Source organism: Dromaius novaehollandiae, chromosome 12 (genome assembly GCF_036370855.1).
Source record: "Dromaius novaehollandiae isolate bDroNov1 chromosome 12, bDroNov1.hap1, whole genome shotgun sequence".
NCBI lineage: Eukaryota > Metazoa > Chordata > Aves > Casuariiformes > Dromaiidae > Dromaius > Dromaius novaehollandiae.
Genome location: NC_088109.1, coordinates 1,985,925 through 2,006,535, shown reverse-complemented (window position 1 = coordinate 2,006,535; position 20,611 = coordinate 1,985,925). Strand labels below are relative to the sequence as shown.

Sequence of the window (20,611 nt, the reverse complement as noted above, 5' to 3'; positions counted from 1 at the left end):
AGTTCAAGGTTTTGCCTCCAATTTTTTTTCCCTGCTCTCAGTTGATCTAATAATATATATTACGTTTTCCTTCAAATATTTTCAGTATTTCTTGTTGGATAGGAAGGCATTATTTGCTCTTGCCACTGTTACATCTAGGCCGAAATGAGGCCAAAAAGCAACTAATTCACACTCCAAAAAAAAAAAAATAATTCAGGGAGCTAGGTTTCCATTTGCAGGAGTTTCTGATTCTCTGCTAGCTGTTCATCTCCCCCCCCCACCATCAGAATTAAGGCACAACAGCAGAACAGTTTTAAAGAAAGCTTGCCCTGCCACTTTCTGTGCTACGTTAATTTTGTGCAGAAGAACAAAACAACAAAATCATATTCTGCAGGACCAATGACTTGGGACCTTTCATCCTCTCTATATTAGTCTTCTTTATAGACGTACAGGTACACACAGATAAAAATCAGAAATGTCTTCTCGTTTGGGGGATTTTTTGTAAAGCAAACATCCAATTGAATGTGTTTAATAGGTCCTTTCTGCTGCATATTGCCATAAATGGGATTTTATGTTACCATCTTAAAAAGCATATGTAGGAGTTTTATTGTGTTTGGGTGTGATTTTGTTTTGTTTTGTCAAATTTGCAATGTAAGTGAAAGAAATTTGGACAGATGGCTCATTATTTTTATAAACCAAATAAATAATGATGAGGGCAGTGTATTTGAAAATAGCTGGGAATTGACACCAGAACTGTGGATGATAATTTGGGAAATCATATGGAATTAAGCACATAGGGAAGTTTTTCATCTCACTATAAATGTAAATGTTCAAAGACAGCAGCAACCGATTCAGTACCTATTAGATGCAGACAGAATGAATGAAGCCATATCCCTGTGTATCTTGTGTTCATGTTTTCAGTTGAGTGGCCTAGTGACAGAAAGGTCAAGAGGAACACACTTAGTTTGCCTTCCTTGCAGCTAAGAAAATACATTAATCTGCAGCTGCTGATGATGGTTTTTCTTTCACTTCTGTGTGATAGGAGTTTCTGCTGAAGATATTCTGTGTGTTTCGGAACCTGATGAAGATGAGTGTCTTCCCTCGGGACTGGATGGTGATGAGGTTGCTCACCAGCAAGTAAGTAAAGAAGCAGGCCTAATCCGTTGACATCCTTTACGGAAATCATTTCACAAAAGCTGGGGCCTTAAAACCCATAACGCAGTATCTTTCACTGGACTGAGGTGTGGTGATCAAGACAGGAACTCCAGAGCACTCTCCCTGCCTTTATTTATGTATTTATTCTGCATTTATTTTAGCACCCTGGCCCAAACTGGGACTTCTGTTGCCTGTTTATTTCTTGTACTCTGCCAGTATGTGCAGGTATCTAAGAGTTAAACGTTTAAAATCACAGCTGAAGTAGCTGCACTGAGGCTAAGAGGGGCACAGCAGCTGTTGTAACACATGGCAGGGACATGTACCCACACCAAGTGGTGTTAACAGGCAGGCCTCTCGGCTCCCTTTCTCAGCACACTATGCCTTGAAATCTCTGTCTCCTCCCATGAACAGCAGTCCTTAACTCAGATAGAAGAAGGACCCTGTTATGTTAGAAAAGGAGGAGCAGGACCCCAGCAACGACACTAAGTGCATTCCATACAGAGTTAATTCTCAGTTAAGTTGTCATTCGCAATTTTAATGTTTTGTTTTGTTTTCTTGCTCTTGCTATGTCAAGTACTCTGTTGTTTGGAAAGGTAGCAGCATGGTGAGCATCCATAGGCCGGCATTATTTGCTCGCTTCTGGTTTCATTAGATAAACTAGCTATAGGATTACTACTGACTAGCTGAGAACTGTTGGAGTCCCTACTGCAAGAAGACACCTTGGACCCCTTCCCAAAGGCTGGCTGGTCAGCTGCTGAGTTGCATGCTCTGTGAGTTCACAGTGCTAATGAAAAGTGAAGGAAGTGGATTTTCATATTTCAGTTTAAATGAAGTTCTGTAAGGAAAAAAAAAACATATAAAAGAGTAGTTACCTCAGACATTATAATTTACCTAGTTCCCTTTGGCACTGTCTGAGGCAGTAGCTGAAAGTATTGCTTCAACCTGAAGCAGAGGTGTGCTCTGTTTCTTTTTATACTATTGTAGCCTTACCTACATACTGTTTATTAATTCCTGAATTTATTACAGAGCTAGATTTCCTTTCATTAAGGTGTATTTAGCCACCTATAAAAGAAATCCAGTGAATCTGGAATTGACACAATATTCACAAATACATTCCGCTGAAGGATGTGCTAGATAAAAGACCATTGTTAGCCAAGAACTAAAATAGCTCAAGGTTTTTGAGTTGTGCTTTGGAAAAAAATCTTTTTGCTTAAAATAGGAGAAAGATGGATGTGTTCTTTCATTTCACTGTAGGTAATACTGCCTGGCCGTGCGAAAAATAGACAGGATTTAAAAGATTGTGTATAAATTCTAAAACCTACAGTAGTGGTGAAAGTTCTTAGTCTTGTATTGCTAGTACAAAGTATTTTTATATATAAATAAAAGATAGGTGAAAGATAGCTGACTTTTACATGAATTTAGCAGTGATTACCTGCAGAAAAAATACCCATGTCTGTATGTATAGTAAAATAAGCACTGCTGTTCAGAACCATAAACCACTTTCATATGATTTATACTCCACATTCAAATGTTCTTTTTTTCTTTTCCCTTTTTCGTTTTTGACTGCAGTATCATAGTTACAACAGTTCAGTACCTGTCTTCTGCACTGCACAAGAATTTCACAGAAACAGACTTTGATTTTAAGGTAAGGATTGATACTGAGAAAATGTCATAACATTTTTTAACTAGCATTAACAGTGGAACAGGAGCTACTCTCTGCGTTAGCTGATTATATGTGCAGCATTATTTGATTATCTGTGAGGAAGATGACCCACCTGGTAACAGACAGGAATGCAAATCTGCTATGGATTAAGGGAAGCGGAACACATACACTGTGAGCTCAAATCAAGAAAATGGAGTCCCGTGTAAAGGAAACGAGGGTCTTCATGAGCAGTGGAGCTAATGAAGCCTACTGTCCTAGAAATTCATCTCTAATAAAATGTAAAGTCAAGCAGTGCTTTTCCTGAAGTCGGGGATTTCCTGATCTCCCTCTCCCAGATTCTCTGGTGTGCAAGGTTAAGTGCTGGGTACATCCTTTGCTCTTGCTTAGTCATTAAGAGGGTCTTTCTTCCTGGCTGTTTTCTTAAAGCCTGGAGGAGCATAGTATCTTAGAGGGTGTTTTCCCTAGCTCTGGTCTAGTTGAAAGTGTCCAGCAAGTTCCGTGTTACTAAGGAAAAGCTGCCAGACCTGTGTATTTGCAGGTGCACAAACACAAAGTCTCTTCAGTAGGAAACCAGACTATTATAAGGTTATCATTCATGACATAAGGTAAGCTCTGATTTTTTGAGGCTTTTAGCCTAGGAAAAGAGAACAATTTAAACTTTGCAGATGTCATTAAGTTTATTCATTTTTGAACTTTGGTGCTAAGGGGGAAGCCTCGTGATAATACCTTCTTGGGGGTTTTTAATTTTAGTTCCTACCAGGTTGTAAATAGTCCCTTGGTCTCCTTAAGAGTTTAGTATCTTAGGAGTTAACATACCTGCTGATTAATTTATATCTTGATTATCAGAAGGAACAATCTCATTCTATTTTAAAGGAACATATGTTTTCCTACACTTGTTTAAAACATACCCCATGCAGTGTGATGTTATAAGACATCCTTCCTGTGTTGTAGGTGTGGAACTCTTATTTCAGCTTGGCCGTTCTGTTCATAAACCAGCCAAGTCTCCAACTTGAAAATGCCACACCAGCTAAGAGAAAGAAGATTCTAGATAAGTAAGAACATGTTTTGTTGACTTCTGAGCCTTTTCTGCCCCCTCAAAAATAAGATGTCTTTTTCTACCACAAGTCGTTGTGATTTATTATGGGACTTGGGATGTGGAAGTGCCTGGGAAATGAATAAGCAGAGATCTTAATATAGCGTTCAGTGATTAGTTGAGTCCTTTGATATTCTTATGTTGACTTCAATGTGAATTTAAATTTTTTAACATTACCACCTTGCTGGGTTTTGTTCCATTAAGCAGTTGTCTGTCTGCTTTCTTTCAGATATGGTGATATGAGAGTGATGATGGCCTATGAGCTCTTCAGCATGTGGCAGAACCTGGGTATGTCTGTCTTCTCTGTCCTAGCAACCAAAGCCAAAATAACCCTAGATTTGGAGGGTTTAAGCAATCAAAGTTTTAAACAAATATCACAATGCAGAGGATAAAATCTAGTATGTGGTTTTTGCTGTGCTATCACAGTGATGGAAAAATGTTCCAGTATTGTGTCATTACTGATATAAGAGCTCTTGGGGATTGATGTTGTGAGTTTTTTAGAAATAAAATAATTTCTGCTTTTCTTGATACAGCCATTTTCAGTACTTTTTTGACAAAAATGTTTCAGAACTTAACATTTTTAGCTCAAACAATATCTCGGTATTGTCATTTTACAAATTATTTTGATTTATTCTCTAGAACACTACAGCGTAAGCATGCTACAGAAGTGATTGTTAGCAAAATGCTTTGGGTTTCTGTTGCTGAGAAGCATTGCTATTTGGTCCTAAGTCAAGGTCGGTTATGAAACTGCAAATTTCATAGCAATGAGGATAAAGAGTTCTGTAGTGCTTTAAAAATCTAAATATGTTCTATTAAATATCACCGTTGTGCTTAGCCCTTTCAAATTTTTTTTCTTCATGAATTAGAAGGTATCTCTGGGTGTTTTTTTCTGCCCAGTTAGTTTGTTTTAGTCTGGTGATTTTTAACAGAATTTGTTTGCAAGTAAAATGCACTCTCAATTTTTGCTAAAGGCTTTGACAGTGAAATTAAAACTGCTTTGCAAGGGATTTTGTAAAGCAAATATTGTTGTTTCAGTCCTTCTGGGAAAAGTATGTGTTTCCTTCTGTAATGCTTGTACATATTACTTTATACAGTATATGGCATTGCTGTAGAGGCTTATCTTTCTCTCAGCAATGGTGACAGATAACTAAGGTTTTATTTGCTTACATTTGTGTTGTACAGGTGAACATAAGATTCACTTTATTCCGGGAATGATTGGACCCTTTCTTGGTGTCACACTCGTCCCACAACCAGAAGTCCGGAACATCATGATCCCTATCTTCCATGACATGATGGACTGGGAACAGAGAAAGAATGGCAACTTCAAGCAGGTGAAATAGCTCCCCGTGCACTGACAGTGTTCTCTTTCTTTCATTCCGTCCATCTGCAATACCCAGCTGAAAGCAAGGAATTTGCATCTGTTGGTTTGGTTCTGGTTGTAAGGGAGATGATGTCATGCAGATCGATTAGCAATAAAAAATTTAAAGTATTGTTCACAAATCTGTTATGGGAGAAAATGAATTCATAAGTGCTGGGCTCTCACTTCGGCCGTTGGTTTCCCTTAGATTGTTAGTCAGCCATTAAATGGGTCAGACTGGGAACCCCAAAATAGATCTAGATTTAGCCAGTTCTGGTGAAAACCCTGGCCTTTGCTTCTGTCTTCCAATTCTGGTTGGTAAAATGGCATTATATATTTAATAAATAATTATAGCAGGCTTTGACATGGACTTTGTAGCTGTATACGCGTAGAGAGCATGTAGCAGCTCTCCTAGAAGTGGTTACCCCCAAGGGCAATTCTCTAGCCTCCTCCTGCCACGCGGTATGATTGCAGAACAGGCACAGAAGCCATCATCATTTAGTTGTCAAGTCACGCTCGGAGACTTGCTCAAACTTTCCACTGTAAAAGGGAGCCCAGAAGTGCAAAGTATAAACAGTGAAGTGTAAGTCTGGGGTGGATCCTTGTGCCGGTGCTTCATTGTCATCGTCTTTGGGGCAGTACTGGGAGTAAATATCTGCAGGCAAGAGCGCTGAAAAAGCAAATCCTACTGTGAAGTTAAAAAAATAATTAATTATTGGACCTTATATTTAAATGACAGTAATTCTTGTGATTATTTATTATCCACAAACCCATTAAAATGCTGGATCTAGTCTATTATTCCAGGACAGTTAACAGACCTTTTCTGTAATCCAACCTATGAAAGGTTGTGTGGAAGAGTATTACCAGAAACTTAGTTGTTTTTTTTTTCTTCTGCTCCCTCAATTATTACTATTTTCAGAGTATTACACTCTGCTTTGAATGCTGAAATGCTTGCTGTGCAACAGAGCGCAGTATGTTTAAAAAAAAAAAAAATCAGTCCAGCAAGAATTAAAGGCTTTGTTTTTTTTTTAATTTTGAGGTTCTGTTGACTTTTTGAATACTAAATTGGTTGTTAGAACATATAAAAATCCTAGAAATTCATTTTCAAGGCTGTTTGTTTTTTTGTTTTCTTCAGTAGTTCATGTTTTAACAAGGTAATTTTTTCAGTGATAATGGATAACAATGCAGTCTGATTCATGGACCAAATCAGGTTTCTGTTTAATGGTTTCAGCAAAAAGATCCTATCCTCACTTCCATTTGTGTATCACTGGCTGACTTTCTTTTACTTCTCATCTTTACTTCCTGTGCAATGTGGCAGCTGAAGAACACAGAGAAACGCAAACTACGCTTGTTCTTAAATAAAAACAAACTATTTCCACAAACCATTTCAACCGTTAGGAACCTCTGTTGTCATTAGTGTTGAAAGTAAGTTTTCTACAAGACTTCAAAACTACAGGAAACATTTCTGACTATTAGATACCTTGATTTCCACACTTGAGCCAATCTTATGGGAATATCTGATATCAAACTTGATAATGGGATATATTAGGTTGAAAAAAAGAGAGTACGTATTGATGACCTATGTAAGGGAAGAGAAACATAATGATGCTGTTCTGACAAGCGTGAAGAGAAAACGCATCGTAAAGGGGCTTGATAAAACTGAGTTTAATGAGCAGATAATCTTGCAGTGTGATACAGTGGTGCCTGAATCACTAGAAATAGCTACCTACCACCAGAACTGTCATAGCAGACCAGTGGTGGTAGTGCCACGAATTAGCTTCTCTACATGGATATTTTTTGTTTGTGGTACAGGATACAGTATATCTGATATATTTGTTCACAGCAAATCCGAGTGATTTGTTTAAAAAAAGAGAATAACCATCAGAAGTTCCTGTGAGCAGAAGTAGCGTCTTCCTCGGGATGTTCATTTAGTCTCCCGATTAGCAAAAGCGTTTGGAAGTTGTGTGTCCTAACATAAACGGCTAATCTGTAACCAATCACTTCTTCACCCAGGTGGAAGCGGAGTTGATCGATAAGCTGGACAGCCTGGTATCGGAAGGCAAAGGTGATGAGAACTACAGGGAACTCTTCAGCCTGCTGTAAGCCATGCTGGTTTCTGTTCACTCCACCTTGTGCAGGGTCTTTGAAGTATTCATTGTAGTGGTCCGGGGAGAAATAACAGCCAGAGGGCTGATCTCCTTCAGAGAAAGCAGTAAAGGGCTTTCTGGCAGGTTTGTGTGACATGGCTCTCATGTCTGCAACAATGCATCACTCTCTGTAATTCCGAAAAGAATATAAGACCAGATTCTTTGGTTTTCCTGCTGTGAAACCTAATGCAAGGCTGCACAGGTAAGTCATTGCCATCCTTCTGTCAATAACTGATTTGCTAGAGGAGCTAGTGCCTTGCTTCTCACATGGCAATATATGAAATCATTGCCTTCAGCTTGTTTGGAGAAACTATACTCACTAGTAAGCCAGGTCTTGCTGGAGCGAAAGATTTTTTCCTAAACTTTTTTATTTGCTTCTTCCAGTTTTTAAAGGTCATGTTTTGAGTTGGCTCAACAGTTGCAAGTTGCTTCCTCCAGAGTCCATCACAACACTGTACTTCCACTCCGTTTCACACCAAAAATACAGTGCTTATAAGGGTAATATTAAGACTTAAAATCTGACCTTCTACTTAGTTAGATTTGATTTCCAAGGGTCCTGGGACTTGTTTTTAGCTGCTCAGAGTCCAGTGAACTAAACCATAAATTTTTTAATATTCCAGGGAGCCATAGAGATCAGTAGCAGAATTTAAATCATATATTCCGGATGGTTTTGTCAAGCCTGTATTAATATGCAGGCATAAACCTTTGTTTCACTAGAACCAGTACTGGTATTTCTGAATTCACATTTGCATGTCCATTCATTTTCAAGAATAAGAAGCCTGCCTGCCCATCCTGTATGTTTATCCTTAGAAAGCTTGTTTCCATTTGTGCATATTCAGTCTTGGGAAGTCTGGCACTTTATGTGTACAGGTAAAATACTGTGTTTCAGGGGAAATGAAAGAAAATATCTGTGTATTTTTTTTTTCACCTGGCAAGAGGAATGTTCTGTATTTTGGAGACATTTGTTACCTGAAATGTTAAGAATGCCGGGACTGTAGCTTGTTGACTTATTTTTAGAGGATAGTGACTACATGCATTGCCAAGAAACACGACCTTGAACTGAAGTCCAGCAACCTTTTAGTTTATATTTCTTACTGCCTTTTCTTAGAACACCGCAAGCTTTGAAGAAACAAATCCACCGAAAAGCAAAACTTGTCAGCTCTTTTTCCACAGAGTGCTGTGGAAATAGAGAGTTGACCGTAAATTCTGTCGTCCCATCTGTACTGCTGAAACATGAATTGGGTCCCTCGTGAATTGGGGAATGACGGGAAATCATTCCAGTATTAGGCGCATCTGTCTAGCGTAGGACCAGTATGACACCCAACAGTATTTCATCTTCCCAGTATGCAGCGACATAGTTCTTTGACCAGAGATCCAATTTCAGGAAGCTAGCATGTAAATCTGCTTTCTTTTCCCACCTTTTAAAATACGATTGTAACTAAGATTCTCCTGCTCTATTTCAGTGTTCTCCCTCTGGCCTTTTCACATTCTTTGCAATTGTCTTAGTGAGGTGTTGCCTACATTGTCTAGTTTGCAGAGCAGAAAGAGATTGCATTTATTTATTTGCAGTTTTAATAAACTGTGATGCAAGGTTGCTTAGCTGCTGATTAGAGGTCAGAATTTATCTGGGGGTGAGCGAAGGAGAGGAATTTGCTCTAGGAGGGTTTAGGCTCCAGCTGCAGCTTCATACTGCTGCTAGCAGTTTTTAAGCTACAGGTAATTATGTGGAAAACAACTGTTGCCATAAATGTTGCTCTTTTTTTAAATATATTTTAAATGGCAATGTGAGAGGATATTTTTTTATTTTCCTGCCAATTCTGTAATTTCCTTGTCTTTGCTTCCTGCTGCCTGGAGTAGAACCCAGCTCTTTGGGCCTTATCCCAGGTAAGGCAATAATTCCATGCATTTGTTTTATGAGGGAGAAACCAAGTTGTCTGCAGCTGTCTGCATGCACTACGCCATTTCCCCCCAAGCCTCATATACTCTTTCTTCCTCTCCAAACAGCTTGCTGGAGAAGATTGAGCAGGAAACGTGGCGGGAGACAGGAATCTCTTTCGTTACATCGGTTACTCGCCTCATGGAGCGTCTGCTTGACTACAGGTATCTGGCTATGACAGTAATACGTTCTGGGTACATGTATAAGTAATAGTTTATAAAGCAGTAGTACCAAATTTCTTTTCTTACAGAGAATGTTTTTATTCTTTATTATGCTTCCAGTTGGTTTTATAGTGGTCCGCAACTTCAGAGCCCTAATTCTCATTCTTGTATGCTTACGCCTGATAAATATTGAAGATAAAGTAAGTTGTTAATTCTTAGTTTTGTACCGTGGTTTATTGAGGTTGCAGGTTGATTAATTCCTTCTGGCTTTGGAATGATCACATCTAGTTCAGCAAAATACATGCTAAATATAAGAAGGATTTCAAATGCCTTGCTGGACCAAGGCCTTTGAGTCATGTGCTGAATGCTTCATCTAGACATACAGAGTTGCAGCTCTTTTCTCCCAAGGATGTGTCTTTTCACACATCAGCTGGTGACCCAAACGTGCAAGACTCCACTACAAATTAGGCCTTATTTGTTTGATTTAGACTGAAGCTTGCAGGACTATTGTGTCAATAAATTTGAGCTTTGATTCAATTACAGGAAAATATTCTAACTTCTTATAAATAACTTAATATATATGGAGATGTTTTAATGGAACAATGGAAAATTTGAAACTATATTGAACTCTCCCATGTATTTCTATCTCTAGCCAACTGACAACAGTTTAAATAATAACTGTTTATTCTTGTGGTCCTCACTCTAGGTGAAAATGGATGGCCAGGCCATGTATTCTGCACTGCCAGATCTTTTTCTGTGCTTTTTGTTTTCCTCTTTTCCATTTATTGTTACCAGTTTGATCAAATCTTCTGTTTCTTTCCTGATCACAGCTGCTATACAACTACTAAGCAAGACCAGATATCTGGGACACAGTTTAAAAGGAATACTACATGGGAACAGCTTTTTTAAAATTCTATTTGCTATCAACAAAAACATGATACACATACTCATTTTCATGCTTAATTCAGGATCAGATAACAGGGTTTTTTGCAATTAATATGCAGCAGAATTTCCCTTTCACAGAGTAGAATGGAATGGGGAACAGCATCAGACTTTGGAAAGGCGCAGATCAAGTGTGTCCTAGCTATTGTGATAATTCTGCAAGTCACACAGAGAGCTATGAAAATAAGAGCTCCACTAATCAGTTTTGACATCTGCTGGAGTCCAGCCACCAGTTAGCTGACAAAGTAGTTCTCAGGAAACTTTGCTGTATCGCAGCTTTGAAAGTTTTCTCTCCTTTTCACAAATGAATGCAAGGTTGTTTTTTTTTCTTTCCAAGTCAAGCTTAATAATTTCTGAAGCCTTTAACTTTTGTACTGCTTAAATAGAAATAATTTTTAAAATCTTCCAGAGACTTTGGGATAGGTTTTATGTGATTTATCTGTGTGAAAATCAGTATTCTAGTCCAAACTAGTCAGGCTGCGTCTTTCAGGGTGTGCACACTTCAGATAGCTAAATTTATGAGACATAAATCTTGTGAATAGGAAATCACTGAATATTTACATCTGGATAAATAATAGAGTTTTTCACTTTTATGGTAGATCTTTAGTTCAAACGGTTTTTGGCTGCAATCACCTGATGTCTGTTCAGGGTCTTGTGAGAAACGAAGTAGCGGTCAGCTCAGGTGCTTGTTCTCAAGTTCATAGATGTAAGAACACACTCAATTCTGACAGTTTTCATCTCATCATTCAGGCCATAATATATGCATTCTGCTAAGAAGAACTTTTTATAAAATAAAATCTATCATTAACTGCTGTTTTTGTGATCCAAGGAAACTGTTGAGGGATGGGATAGCTTCAGACTTATTTTGAATGGACTTTATTGTGGATGTACATTTCAAAGTTGCTCTACATTTTTAGGGACTGTATGAAAGGAGATGAAACGGAGAACAAGAAGATTGGCTGCACTGTTAACCTCATGGTAAAGTCTCTTTCTTTCTCTCTTTGTGATACTGTGCAATGTATTTGAAACTGGAATAGGAAAGGTTGGCGTAGATATCTGCATCAGGCAGGTATAACTTCTGAGTCCTACCACTGGGGTGACAGAACAACACAGGTTGAAGGATCTCTGGTCCTTGGTCTGGTTGGAGGTCGCTGGTCCAATCCTCTGCTCAAAGCAGGGCCAGCTAGGTCAGGCTGCTCAGGGCGTTGTCCAGTTGAGTTGTGAGTATCTTCAAGGATGGAGATCCTACAACCTCTCTGGCCCTCTGTTTCAGAGTTTGACTGTCCTCATTGTGAAAGAATACATGACACGATAAAATTAGTAGATTAAATCAATGTGAGTGCGAAAAGAATTTGTCCTTTTCTTTTACACTAATAGCGTGTTCTCCTTTCAAGACTGTCATGCATGTACAGATGCTGCTGATTATCTTGAATGAAGGGGCAGAGTCTCAATGAGACTAACTCTGTTTTTCTTTTACAGAATTTCTATAAGTCTGAAATTAATAAAGAAGAGATGTACATCCGCTATATTCACAAGCTGTGTGACATGCACTTACAGGCTGAGAACTATACAGGTTAGTAAGACTTCATGAGGGGGCTTTTGGAATCCCAGCGAAAGCTTTTGACTTTCCCAACATGACTCTCTAACATCTGTTGAATTCTTTTGGAAAAATTTTATTTGACTCAGTTATGGCAGTTGGAGAGATTCAAAGCTGTGCTCTAGCCCATTCCATCAGGGGAAAATACTGTGTGTTTGTGCACACACAACCATACATATATTCCTTTGCACCCAAAATTTTATGTTAATCTGTTCTACAATGAAGGCTGATCCAAAAATCACAATAGTGGAATCAGAATTAGAGGAAGGTTAAAATCATGAAACACATGAAGTTATTGTTGTATTATCATTTGCCAAAGTTCCCTGCATTGTAGTATTTGGGACACACTTATAATGTCTGTAGACTCTAATTCTCTGTTGACAGAAAAAGAGCCCCAAATCAAGTTACACGTTTGAGTATCTGACTGTGCGTTTAAATCAAGTATTTAGTTTAAAAAAAAAAAAAAAAAAGATTTATACCTAAAAACCAGTTATGTGCACAGACTTGCATCCATATATTTGTCCATATTTAACCAGTGTTCAGATAACAGAACACAGGCCCCATAAAGCTGAAAACGTATCACTCCCTATACACCTGGCATCACACTGCCCAGGAGAGGATGTCCTTGAAGGGCAGGGCCAGCACTGCTTCTTGCCCATCCCTGGTTGCTGGAGCAGTTTTTGTAGGCTATAGGCAGGAAAAGGGAAAGAAAAAGCAGTTGGGAGGTCTGTAGCCACACTGACACTCTTTCTGTTCCTCTTTCGTGCTACTGTCTTCAAGCCCTGCCACATATGCCAGGTAGTTCCTACCTAGCTAACTAGTTAGTTAGTGCTGAGCTTTCCACTAAAAACGTGTTGAGAACTTCAACTTTTTCAAAAGACTGAAGTTAGGATTACTTGCACATGTGTATCTCTGCATCTCTCCTGTGTTATGTTGTTGATATTATAGCATACTTAATTTCTTAGGTAAAACATCATATTTTTTAATAATTATTTTGCAACCTTAGAAGCACATTGCGAGTCTTCTGCTGCTGTATGGCAGAGAGCACCACAAAAGCACTTTATAAAAAAAAATAGTAGTTTATAGGAAACAGCTATGTGCTGCTATTTTAATTTATTGAATAATTTTATGATAATCTAACACTTCAGAATTTTTTTCTTAAATGGTAAATCAAAAATTCTAAGCTCTTTAATAAGCAGTGAGAACCATGTCACAAAGGAAAAGGAAAATCGCTTTGGAAAAGAGATTGGAAACATCTGAGCAGAGTTTTGGGGTTCTCCCTGGGGTTATGATGCATCATTTACTTAAAAATAAAATCTGAAATATTTTTTAAAATAACACTGTATAATACAACATACAATTGCAAAAAGACTTCCCAGGATATGGACCATGGTGTTTGAATTCACAGCACAGTTTGACGAGCCCACAACTTTTGGCTTTGTGTTTTGTCAGTTAGTAGTTTTGTGTTAATCTCCTACCATTTGAGCCCTGTGAATTCATATTGCTAATTAATTATGGTGAGGTGCAAGAAACAATTCACTGTGTGATTAACCAACCTGGTGAAGAGCTTAATTTCTATACTGTACTTCAAGGGAGAAGCACACTGAAGAAATCAATAGATTGACCCTTGCCAGTTTTAGCCACAAATACTGTTAATCATTCTCTCTATTCAAGAAGTATTTATAAGAAAAAGAGAAAATTGAAGAAAATTATAGGATAATGTATCATAAAACCATTGCAATATGAGACACTGTTTTAAATTATATACATATGTATAACCTCTGAGATTTCAGAGGATATTGGAGGGGGAAAAGCATGAGTATTACTAATGTGCTTCCACCTCACAGACACCATTCCTCCCATGAACGGGAATTTGCTTAATAAAGCTAAGTGTATTTTAACCTGTTAGCAGTATTTATCTGTAGTCATTTATTTGGTGTTCAATGGTTGCGTTTCCAACAGAGGCCGCATTTACTTTGCTTTTGTACTGTGAGTTGCTTCAGTGGGAGGACAGACCTCTGAGAGAGTTCCTGCATTATCCGTCTCAGTCAGAGTGGCAACGTAAGGAAGGTCTGTGCCGTAAGATTATCCATTACTTCAACAAAGGGAAGGTATGCCAACTTCTTCTCTCTTCCAGCAGCTTCCTTCCGTTTTCCTGATTTACTTGGGCTCGCAAGCCTGTCATCTCAGTTTGGTAGTCTGGATGTGAATTTAGATCAAAAGGTTTTATAATGTGACAAATTGCCTCTTAGTTCTGTGGACAGAAAAACAGATGAGAAAATGGATAAATGGAGTGATACATAAAATTTGGGAGCGGTGTACATAGGCCAACAGGGAAAAAGCCAGAACTTTTTTAAACCAAACTTTGGGTCACCTGGCGTGGCAGAGGGCTCTATGAATGCCAGTTCCTCGATTTCTAAAAAATCTTTTGTGTTTTTAGTGGGCTATGCAAATCGTTGTGTTATGTCTCAAAGACTAGTTTTGTTTCTAACCTCCAGAAGTAAATGGCAGTTGTCAATGCACTATATGAGTATGTTATCTATTAAAAGAGATTTAAGCCTTTCAATGTCACTGTTATTTTAAAGTGACTTTCACTTAAAGTACAATTCCATCCATTGCCAAAGAACAAGCTTCACACATTCAACATTTTTTCCTACAGTAAATAATGTTTTAAGTTGCTGCAGAGATGTAGGTATTGTATTCCCTTATATCACAGTATTATGAGAACATTTCAGAGGTGAATCTTACAATTGAGATCATCTGTCAAAATATTTTTAAATTTTTCTCTTCTATAGAAAAATTCCTACCACTCATATTCTTGGAAGATGACATCTGGATTTGTGCCTCAGGGTTGATTTTAGCTGTGATGGCAATGACAGTGGCTTTAAATACAAATGTGATTTGATCCAGAGTATTGGGTTGACATTCCGGATAATTTCTTCCTAGCGCTGATAAAAGAAAGTTGCATTTGGCAGAAATATTCTCTACTGAACCTGCAAAAAGAAGTCGCTTTCCTGTTGTTTGTAAAGAGAGGTCTATTTCTGAGGAAGTAATTCATTAACAAGACATTTTTTTTGCCCAAAAACTGTTCTGCTGTAATAATACTGCATGTGGTTCTTTTTTTACAGTTTCAGAAAATTTCAGGGTTTCCAGTCTGCATTTAAAAAAAGCTAAATTACTGACTTGTGCAAATATTGCAGTGCAGTACTGTCTGACTAGACAAAGATCGTATAAAGACTATGTAAATAAAATGAGCCTGTATTTGTGGCACAAATAGGCAAGCCATATAATCATTGCAGGTAAGAACTTGACTGATGTCATTTTGCTGTAAAACTCCTAACAGATTTTAGGAAAAAATGATGAGATTTTTTTCCTGCTGGACATTTTTGGAGTTACTTGACTGTGTGTTTTAATCCTCCTCTATTTTGAACAGTAGCTGAATAACTAAATAATCCACTCGAGCAATGTGTCACTCATACTGGAGAAGTGAAAGGTGTTAAGAAGCCCAGTGCTCCTGGTGCTTTTCAGCACCGTCTCCGTTGCTGCGAAACGGGGAAGAGCCCAGGGAACGGAAGGAAGCAAGTGAACAGGCAGACAAGGGATTCATCCCTCCTCTGTAGCCTAGCCTAAACTGTTACTTCTCTAGTTGCTTCGTTCACCAGTTTGCTGATTCGTTAATCGATGTAATTTGAGTGGAGCAATTTGAACCTGGTTAGTCCTGTTCCCGGACAGCAACAGATTGAGGATGGGAGAATCATACAACCCTTTTCTGTCCAATTTTCTGCTCTTTTCTTTTTTTGCTTTTATTTTTTTTTTGACTAAAAACTGGCAGCTCCCTTCACACTACCACAGTGTATATTCTCTATAGTGTCTGCAAAGTGCTGCAGGAGACCCAAAGCGACGTTTTCAAAGCAGTTCATTTTTAGCTTGTGCTATGTACCCCAAATTTGAAGTTATTTCTCTAGTGCACTTTTCTTTGAATCGTATTTGCCAAAAGAAATCTGCACTTTGGGATGGGAGCAAAGACACGTTGCCATTCCTACACGTCCTGATTGCCTGTCTGTGCCTCCGGTGTGCAGTCAGTGGCTCTCAGCTGAGAGCTGCTGGTGCCGTAGCAGAAAGCTGCAATAAATGTCACACGAATGTGCTTTTCAAGTGAAGGCCATAATGTAGAACATGGAAACAGATCACACATCAGCAAAAGGGGAAGCAGATAATGAGGAAAAGTAACAGTAGAGACCTTAGGAAATGATTTGAAGAGGGGATAGAAGGGGGGAATGATGCTTTAGAGAGAAGTGACACATGTAGCACAGGGCACTGCATCTTCTGTGTCTGCGCTGCGAAGGTGGTACTCATTAACAGCACAGATTTTAGAGAGGAGGATCCCAGTGATTCAGATATCCCTGCGTTCTCTTTGTTTTCCTTTCAAACATTTTCAGACTCTCTTCTCTCTGTAAGAACAGTTGTCAATACGCTGCCTTTCTTCTGCCTCTGTAACTCACCTTGCATCTCCAGCATATTCAGCTGGCACGGTAAATCTCCTTTGTGTTGAAATCTAACTGAAAGAAAGAGAGAAAGCCTGAGCTAGGATGACAGGAATAATATCAGAGTCCATATGGAAGTGCTGATGTAAATAAAGAGAAATAAGATACGGTTCCATATTGTTAATTTAATTCACATCAGAAGAGGAGCGTGGGAAGGTTATGTCTTTAGGATCAACTCAAGGAAAGACAGCCAGCTCTTTGTTTCTGTCCAGAAGAGATGCTAGAGAATTATGCAGGCTTTAGCTGCAGCATCCCGGTTGGAAATGAGACCATGCCTCTCTGCAGTGTGAGAAGAGCCCTTTATTCCTGACCAGCTATTTTAGAATAGTTTTTTCTTTCTCCTTTCAGTTAAATATAAACTAGCTAAGCACTGAAAGGCTATGTATTGATACTGTAAAATATGTTGAAAACTTAAAAAAAAAAAAAAGAAAAGAAAAAAAAAAGAAAAAAGAAAAAGAAAAGAAAAAAAAGTGTTTAGATCTGCAGATATAAGCATTTAACTGCTTAATATTGTTGGTTACAAGTTGGAGTATCAATTTGTATGTCTGGACAACTCACAGCAAAAATCCTGTTAATTTGAGATCATAAAAGCCTGAGTAACATTCTTGAGTAGTCAAGTAACTGGTCATTGAGTTTATTTCCTATTGTACATATTAGGTTTATCTGAACAAATATCAGACTTCCCATTTTTCAAAACTACTGCTATTATCAGAATATCCAAAGAGATCCTGAAAGAGCAGGTTCATCTCTTTTCAAGAAGTTCTCATGTAGGTTTTTGTGATTAACAGAAGTTAAAGAAGTTTGGAATCATTACTTTTGGTTTTTTAGTTCTTCCATTTATTGTCTTTTTCAGAAAAGAAATTCTTAAACTTACTATGTTTTGGCTATTCAGAGAAAAATGAGCATTTCTGGTATTAAGGGTGAGAGAACAGATACTGTGTGTGCACAGAGGGAAGCGCTGTAAAGTGCCCGATGCACTGAATCAAACGATGTTACAGAACTGTGTCTGTACAAAGGCCTAATATTTTACAATATTACTATTCATTTTGTAAAAACTTAGGGTGGCATTCTAACTCACGCATTAATTTTGTTTTCACTGTAACAGGGTCCCAGTTAAAACATCTAGCAAGTTAACCCAGTAATGCATAGAAATGAGCTCAGTAAAGGTCCAGCTGAGAACTCTGTGTTCGAGATCCTTTACATAAATAGGGCAAGAAACGGTCCCTCCCCAAAAAGGCTTCTAATCTGTATAGATCCGAGCAGAAGAGAGAGGAGATCTCAGTTTAAGGGTATTAGCTGAGCACCTCTAAGCAACTGGGAGAGGTAAGGAGGGAGTCTTTCTGCCAGTGTGGGTGTGCAGCAGCTCAGGCTCTTTCTTGCTTCCCTCCAAAGGTGTCGAGTATTGTGTGCTAGAAAAGATTTATTGGATCAAAGCTGTAAGTTGAAGAAATTAGTTTTGCTTTCAGCTCTGCACATGGATATGTACTCAATCCAGTCATGCAGGTCAGCTCTGAGGACGGTTGTCCCAGCGATGGAGCGTTTCCCATCGCTTGGCTGTTGCTTCGTTGCAGTAGGAAGCAACAGCCCTGGGAAGAGGAGCAGTTTGCCAGGGAGCTGAGCCCTGACCGACTGGTCTCCACAAGATACTCTGCTCCAGGGAGTTTTAGTGCAGAAAGCAAAGGAGACATTGGGGGAGTTAACAGGATGAAAATTTCTTAGCTATTTGGCCTTTCTCCAGAGAAGTTCCCAGTCTCGTGAGTGAACTGTCAATAACAACAGTATGAGTGTGTAATTTTAATGGAGACATGAATAAGGAATTAATCTGAGATTTAATGGAAAATGCTTCCTCACGTTGTATTTTCACATCTAATCCCTGGCGTCACCTACCTGCTGAATTCCAAAAGTCGCGTTTCCCTCGTGCTGTGACGTTCTGTGTGCTGTGAGTGTGATTTGCTTTGGTTTTGCAGAGCTGGGAGTTCGGCATCCCACTGTGCAGAGAGCTGGCCATACAGTATGAAAGTCTCTATGACTATCAGAGCCTCAGCTGGATTCGGGTATGTAGCAGCAGTTCCTCTCCTTGCAGACTCTCATGTGACTTTCCAGGGAATTTGGGTCTGCTATCAGAAAATTCTGAATTTTAAAAAATAAATGTCTTCCCAATACAGCTCCGTGCATTTACGCTGACTCCTTTCATTCGTTTCAATGATGATGTAATTCCTAGGTTTGCTAGCAGTAAACTCCAGTGAGTATATGGACAACGCACACATAGGAGCTAGGCTAACTATTGCAGTTACATATTTATATATATTTTATCATATGACTTTTCCTTTTTTTTCCTCTTCCCTTTTTTTTGAAAAATGTATTGATATTTCCTTTTAATTCTAAAAGTGTCAAGGACAGCTTGTACCTCAGTTGAAATGAGAGGAACAAGCAAGAAAAACAAAACAGAGAAGACAAATATTTATGGCATACTTGTCAATTGTGCTGATCCTCTGGTAAAACCAAGGATGTGATCAAATAAAGGCAAAAATTGCAGCGTTATTGCTTTAACCAAAAAAAAAAAATCAAAGTTTTGACTGGTATTTAGAAGCTTTATAAATGTGAAGATAGCTCAGCTGCTGTCATCCCCTGCAGTAAAATGCATACATCCACATTTAGATACATGCTACATAAATGCATGCTTATACACAGTGGTCGAGATTCCCTTCAGAAGTCAAGTTTATTCTCATCTGAAGGGGGATGTGTAACTAGGTCTGATAAACTACATTTCTGAAGAACCTATTTCTTCAAACGGGCTGTAAGGAGAGTGTGGATTACCATCTTGCTTGTGCGCGTCTATGTTGTAGACATCTAAAATCAGGCTATGTGGAAATTTATCTTGGTGTACAGGAAATACCATATTTATAAAGTGATCATGAACGATGAGCAGACAAGCCTATTAGAAAAGCTTAGTTCCTAAATCATCCTTTTGTCCAAGATTAGCCATTCTTCCTGCCTCTTTCTGGTTTGGATTTAATCAACTGGAAGGTGGAGAGCGTCTTAGCTGATCAGTAGAACCAGTTCGCCTCCTTTCTTTGCTCACCCGTACGAGGCCTGTTTTCTATTCAAGTTCCCTAACACTGTGTTGACCTGAATTGACTGAATTTCTCCCAACTCAAAAGAGTTTTCTTTATGCCATTCACATCATTCAGCCCATTCCTTTATTCGTCCTGCAATGATTTTAAGACCTCCTTCCATTAAAAAGGAAAAAAAAAAGTTAACGGGTGGGAATGGAGAACAAAATCTTGATGCAGCGTTCCAAGTCCAAGCTGCTATTAGGGTCCCCTGCAGTGGAAGCAAAGGCGTCAAACTGATTCCTCTCTTTAAAAAGCTATCTTTTTGCGATGGTAAAATTCCTGTGAGCATTTCAGTGGAGATTCAGCTTGGCAAGGGGTCTTGAAATCCCACTCTTGCTATAAATGCTAGCATGCTGCCGTAATGCTAATAATTGGAAGGAGAAAAAAAGTCCTTTTCCTTTTTGCAGAGCCCTTTTTCATTCCATGTTAAGTTTATTGGTACACAGAGCTGTAGAAGATCTGATTTTGTTTCCTCCTTTTTCATGCCCTTCAGCCCAATTAAAGCAAACATAATTGAACTGCTGGGATTTTTCAGACAACAGTATAGATTTTGAGCTACACGGGAGAGAATGTGGTTAGAAGAGGACACTGGGAGCAGCCAGGCAACACAGATCTTAATCTCAGCCATTAATTCTGCAATGCAAAGGAAATTACATACAAGACCCGATTAATTTAAAAGATACTAGAGAAAAAAAATTCACGCATCATCTCTCAAAGCATAAAATGGGTATGATGATACCCCTTACTGATACCCAGTCTGTTCCGGCACGTAGACTGTTTAATTAATAATTTTAATCTTTAGAAAAATTCAGCCCTTTCATAGAAAGACTGTGAGTGCGAAGAAGTAGTGTGAGATTTTAATGTGGGTTGAGATTCTGATGTTTTAGGTGGAGTTTTAAGAGTCTGATAGCAGTTGTCTTC

At 38.6% G+C, this 20,611-nt stretch overlaps 1 protein-coding gene across 2 annotated transcripts in view; it reads left to right on the top strand.

The window, feature by feature from the left end:
- DOCK3 (dedicator of cytokinesis 3) overlaps positions 1-20,611 on the top strand; it is a 211,020-nt gene that overhangs the window by 164,073 nt on the left and 26,336 nt on the right. For both annotated transcript variants that reach the window (XM_026106615.2, XM_026106614.2), the window contains exons 28-39: positions 1,022-1,116; positions 2,704-2,779; positions 3,749-3,849; positions 4,120-4,178; positions 5,073-5,221; positions 7,261-7,346; positions 9,252-9,278; positions 9,399-9,494; positions 11,351-11,411; positions 11,913-12,006; positions 13,993-14,141; positions 18,542-18,628. In XM_026106615.2, coding sequence (XP_025962400.2) covers positions 1,022-1,116; positions 2,704-2,779; positions 3,749-3,849; positions 4,120-4,178; positions 5,073-5,221; positions 7,261-7,346; positions 9,252-9,278; positions 9,399-9,494; positions 11,351-11,411; positions 11,913-12,006; positions 13,993-14,141; positions 18,542-18,628 — 1,080 coding nt within the window. The remainder of the gene's footprint in view (positions 1-1,021; positions 1,117-2,703; positions 2,780-3,748; positions 3,850-4,119; positions 4,179-5,072; positions 5,222-7,260; positions 7,347-9,251; positions 9,279-9,398; positions 9,495-11,350; positions 11,412-11,912; positions 12,007-13,992; positions 14,142-18,541; positions 18,629-20,611) is intronic.